The following is a 6,000-nucleotide window of genomic DNA, read 5'->3' on the forward strand; positions in this document are numbered from 1 at the left end:
TTGTATAGAAGTTTTTTCAACTTTTCCTTATGATAATTTTCACTCTTCCATGAGCTGAATATTTCTGGATATTGTCCCACTTTTCGAATAATAACGATCTTTTTCTGAGTATTTTCCCTTTCGAGAAACTCGGCTTGGTCGGTAGTTAGAAAATTCTCTGCTTTCAGCACCTGAGTTGCTATGCAGATCCTCCGCTGTGTTTCTTCAGTTAATTTCCCCAGCTCCAATTCAGTGAAAATGCGCATAAGGATCTTGACCCTTATGCGGTCTCTTTCAGTACGACCCTCTAGGAAATGTTGATTGACTATGTCCTCAATCTTTTTCCTGGTTTCCCTTCTCAGCTCTTCCAAAGCGTCGGACAATCTTGGCCTTCTGCCCGCATATGTGGCTTGTTGCATCTCATGCAACAGGATAGTATTCATCTCACTCTGGACCGAGCGGACAAAAGTATGATTGTCCCAACCCTGCTCCTGGAACGTTCTTTCCAAAGCTAATTGTAGGCGATCGTTGACCCGCTGGATTCCTGGGTCCAAGCGTCTATCCCCATCTGTTGGTCGGTTCACCGTAACTGCATAGTTAATGTATTCAGGAAGCATTGTTCGAAAATCCTCCATGACATTTCCTAGCCGATCCCTTACGTATTGTTCGAAGGCTGCCCTATCGAGACTCGGAGATGGTAACTCTTCTAAAATAGCTCTGATCGCACAGTTCGGCATTGGAATTACCTCATCAAAATCTGACATATTTGGGTTATTCTGCGGGAAGGTCTGCATTGCATGATGAAGTAACTTTCTGCTAATTGTGGCTTCAAGGTTCATCAATTTTGTACGAACACCCTGCAAAACAATTCTTTTAAATTCGGATATAGCTTTTGCCCGTTGCCTAGGTTGAGCAGGAAGATCGAGTAGGTGACGGACGTCTCGATTCAATGTGTCGATCACACCCAGAAGGCTCGTCACAATTATTTGAAGGTATTTGTGGAGCACCTTTGTTATTATACCTTCAATCCGTTTGATTGTGATCGTACTCCGACAAGCAGCATTATCGCTTCCGAGGCATTTGGTCAAGCTTTCACGGAGACTATCCTGAAATTCTCTCTCGGTAACCGAATTTTGGAGTACCCTGATAGCCCGTCCATAGCTTTTCCATCCGCTTTCGATTCCTTTTTGCAAAAGCTCTGTCACTGCCCTCTGCAAGTCCGGAAGGTATGGATGATGATCCGTTGAAATGCAGTAGTCAGTTGGAGAGTATGGGTTGCTTATAATATGACCAAGTATTTTCTTTATTTCAGTTCCCTGATGTGGCTCCACATTGACAAACTGAGACTTTCCCTTCAGTTTCCATGTCATTATGCTGGTAGATTAACGACACTTTATGAGGTAGGACTTAGATTAAGCATGTCCAAATTGTCGACTACTTCTTGTGGGTAGACACAAAATCTCAAATGCGAGGCTTCAGCTTATGAACGTTCCAACATCCTCCAGTCACTGTTTTCAGCTTAAGAATGGTCTGTCCATTGGTGACGTACACCACCATTGACGTGTCTGTATGGGCTTACCGTGCCGTTTTCAGCTCATGAATGTTCTAGCCACTCTTCAGATATTCCTCATTCGGTTCTAGCTTAAGAATGTTCTGTCCATCAGCGACGTAGACCAAACCATGACGTGTCTGTATGGGCTTACCGTGCCGTTTTCAGCTCATGAATCTTCTAGCCACCTTCAGTTATGTTTAGGCCCGTCATAGCATTTCATAAACGTTCATTGACACGGAGCTGATGTTCAAGGCTGAGATGACTCCTACTTTTAGCTGGCTCTGTGGCCTTTGCGCTTCAGAACGCTTTCTTTATTTTGTTGATATGGGTAATGACGTAGAATGGTTCCCTCTAAGTTAAAGATCACTATGTTGCTCACGAGAATTTCACCTCCGTTTTCGTACAATCCCTAAAGTAGAACATAGAAGCGTAACCACGGAAGTATTGCAGTGACGTTAAAGTCCTTTAGACCATGGAACATGTCTGAGTAGGCTTGACTCGAGGTGGCGAAAATAATCCAACGCCCAGATTCTAGCAGCGGAAAATATAAAATGTGTTAGCCAACGCACTGCAATCAAAGCCAATGGTCCTTAAACCATCTATCAAGCTATCTACATCTCGGCCAAGACGCCAGTTTGTGGAAAGAGACAAAGAGCGACGTTGAAATGAAGAACGAGCAACGATATCAAGAACCAGAATCACAAAAATGCCTCTTCCCTGCACATCGTACAAATTTCAGTGGGCAGGCAAATGCTTACCGAACATATGTTTCTCGATTAGCAGGACAATGGCCGGGATTATCATATCTCGATGTCTATTTACATGACGACATATACCTTCGGAGAAGGTCATTCCCAATGACGGTCCTCAAATTTAAAAGGGGGCAATCGGATTGGGGTTATCACATGGAGAAATTCCTCAGATTGGAAAACCTGCTGAGCTGGATAAACGATGAATGGGATAAGCTCATTATTCTAGAGGATCCGACTCCAAATATGATTGCAGAAATTGGAGGAAAATTGAATATTGATCCCCAGTTCTGGGCCGACTTCCTGGTGGGGCCTTCTTGGTTTGGGTCAGGAAAGCTATACATCGGTGCTGGGGAACCCAGAATTCCATACAGAGACGACAGCTTGCTGGAGCAACTTTGGCCACTTCCAAGTGCTGCTCAGGAACTACAGCATGCCTCTTTTCGATTCATTGCGCATAGGGAACGAAAGTTCTATGGTGATTCGAACCGAGACCTAAAGGATAGGAGACCACTGTCCAAGATGTATCCTATTGCCCAAGAGGCTAGGCCTGGACCCCCTGGTAGTGGCCAGTCTGTCCGCGTGCGGAGCAATCTCACCATATGGCGAAACTGGAAATCTCCTCAGCGTGCTGAGGACGAGAACCAGGAGATCACTGACCCATGGATAGGTGAGTCGACTGAATATACATGAGATTGATGGTCTTGAGTTGGTAATATCCGTAGGAGTTATCGCGATACAAAACCAGAGCAGCCGAGTGCCCGTGTCTAAGCAAGGCTATTCATACATTTTCAGAAATTTCCTACACCGACCACGACATCATGAGAAGATCAACATGGATATTCTGCGCCTTACTGAAGTATGGGAAGGACGATCGCAAAGAGAACCGAAGTACAATCAGTCAATAAAAGACATATATTGTCATATCCTCAAAACAAAGTTCAAGAACAAGGCGGATCTCGACGAAGTAACCCAATCGCCCAATACACTATTCATTGATCTACTACGGTTGGTGAGTTGCTTTTGGGTAACTGAGTTGGAAAGTAGAAACTTGCAGCTCTCATGGATGGAGGCATTCTACCATGAACAAGTCGTCAAGAGAAGACAAACGTTTTCCTTTCTGGATCCTTTAACTCCTAACCCAATTGGCAGTCTTGCTGAGAAGGTACAAGCTGATCTGATTAGCCTGCACGGTATTCAAATTGATACGGGACCTTACCACTACCTCGTCGGTGAGAGTCTGATTAATTGTCAAGCTCTGAATTGCGATGGCCACTTCACTTCTCTGATTAAAGACTTACAACACCTTCAGAAGGCTATTGACCTTTTGGAAAGCCGGATAAAAAGGAATAAGGCGTTCCTGCGGTCTATTTGCGCTGACTTTGAGAAAGAACGGTCTGATAGTAGGAATAAGCTGGTTTTAATCTTGGCACTGTGGGCATGGCTGGTTTCTCCTGTTACATTGACTTCGTCAATCATGAATTTAGGAGTGGATAAAGGCGCCAAATCTTCGAAGGTGGGGGATGTCACAATCTTTTGGAAGGTAGCTGTTGTTCTTGGCATTTCTGTTGTTCTGGTTGTTGTCTTAATACTTTGGGTGACAGAGGCTTGCAGTTTGGCTGCTCGACGACGAAGTAGTCTAGTAGAAGGATAGTTGTTGATATAATTTTACTGCTCATCCATTTCGGTTTCCACCATTCATTATACCTTCGTTAGAACCAACTCGTGATACCTTTAGCAGATTTACGATCGGTCGCGAAACAATATCCAAAATTTTTTAAAACAGAATTTTACATACGATTAGTAGAACATAATTTATAAATATAAAAGCTTGCAGCAACCATCAAGGTGCAGGCTTCTAAGCAAACAGAGACAGGCTAATATGGTAGTTGACGCTCAGACTGACTACAGTGATCTCTATCTATCTGTCGCTCCGTTGGAATGGCCGCTCAGTTATTGTCTACGGCAGGGAAGCACTAAGGTTGCCTGTTATATACTGTATCGTAACGCTGTTTTTAATTAGAAAGGTGCCTCCCCATTTGTCATTATACTAGAATCCCGCTTTGGTACGCGTAAGCCAGCTTCTTTTTCAGACGCGGTGAAGAGGGCAGAGATAACACTAAATGGCTGTTTTCAACCCCTGCATAATAGTTGGCAACCACTATTCCTGAGGTAGGACCAGAGATATAGAAAGTAGTTAAGGCTGATCCTTATATATTCAGGAAAGGTGCCTGCGTGATAATTCAACAAACTTATACTTTATCCCCTTATCAATCTGGATCCAGGAGACACTGTTATCGTAAATAATATATTAGATGAGTGCTAACCCGAGGCAGACAATGATGACTATGACATTAAGGTTCTTTTGCGGCTCTTGCCTTAGGTGTAAGAATTTAAGTCTACACATTTGCGATTCTTTCTGACCAGCAGACCTGAGTTACTAATCAGCCTTAGTTTTATATTACCTAGAAACAACCTCTAATACATGGATCTTTCACAGTATTCCTACATTAGAAATACCTCACGATATCTCTATTTTCCTGGAATATGCCTTCCCATGGATTTGAGAAACTCATGATCTTCCTATGGAATGGCCTGGTACAGAGGCTATTAATGACCTCTTGCAAGAACAGCGCGGTTGTACTATCTGTCACCAGTTTGAATGGATACAGAGAGATAGGAAGAGTATAAGAGTAATCTATGTCCAAACTGAATTATGTCTATTTCGCATTTCCGAGTCAATGCTTGGTGAAGCTTCCATGTACGTGGTCATCTATATTTTGCCCTTCGGTGAAAACAAGTTTGTGTCAAAGTACTACTCCGGACTCCGGAGATCGATCCTTGAATATCAGAACCAACCCAATTTGCCTAAAGAAGTGGGCCTCGGAGCGGCTCTCAACCCCTCACTTGGCGAGGGTCCTTGAGACTAATATAATTAATGTCATTTGTCGTCTGTTGAGATATGCCGCTCATCAAAACCTACTGATACTGATTCCAATATGAGCTGCAGGGTAAGCAATAGTCTGAGAGAGACGCATGCACTGCGATACATGGAGTTCTCAGCCATCTGACATCTCGGCCAAGCCCAGTAGCTCAGTATACCGAGCTAACATGATGATGTCCAGAAACTACCTGACTTCGTGAAATACATGAAGCGCGATCCCTCCGGCAAGGGTTTTACCCACCTCGGCAAGGATGGTGTATTGCGTACCATCTCAGGCGACTACGAGGTTGTTGATGCGCGCGGCCTCGACCCCGAACAGATTAAGAATATTCTCGACGTTATGCCCTTTGATCAGGCCCAAAAAGAGGACTTCTATGGTGTGGACGGCACAAAGGTTACAAGTCAAGAAGCACTATTCCATCCAGCACCAGGAATCCTGCCGACAAAACCAAGTGAGGAGGAGGCTGCGGAGAGACGGAGACTTGTGAACCAGAGTCGGGAGGCCTATTCGCAGGCGAAGAGGAAAGAGTATGAAGGGGCTGGAGAAGGCAATTCTCCTCAGGAGTTGCCATAGCAGTGTTCATTCAGACACTAACAGCTGAAGTTAAATGCAGAGCATGTATTGTACCCTATTTTAATCTGGGGCAAGACTGGAATAGTTACGTTCATTTCCTAACTCTCTAGAGACTAGTAAAATTAGACACTCCTTGTAGAACTCCCATGAATGAGTGGGTTGACATTTGAATATTTGCCTGTCTGAGTATAGGATTGGGCTA

At 44.0% G+C, this 6,000-nt stretch overlaps 1 protein-coding gene across 1 annotated transcript; it reads left to right on the plus strand.

Annotated features, from left to right (window-relative positions):
* Positions 1-2,388: 2,388 nt before the first annotated feature.
* On the plus strand, positions 2,389-5,798 carry Aud_010104 (uncharacterized protein; the record flags this gene model as incomplete). Its single annotated transcript, XM_043294947.1, has 3 exons — positions 2,389-2,950; positions 3,006-3,292; positions 5,406-5,798. The coding sequence occupies 3 exons, from the start codon at positions 2,389-2,391 to the stop codon at positions 5,796-5,798; spliced, it is 1,242 nt and encodes a 413-aa protein (XP_043150882.1).
* Positions 5,799-6,000: the final 202 nt, after the last annotated feature.

The sequence above is a fragment of the Aspergillus udagawae genome, assembly GCF_001078395.1.
Source record: "Aspergillus udagawae IFM 46973 DNA, scaffold_8, whole genome shotgun sequence".
Lineage (NCBI taxonomy): Eukaryota > Fungi > Ascomycota > Eurotiomycetes > Eurotiales > Aspergillaceae > Aspergillus > Aspergillus udagawae.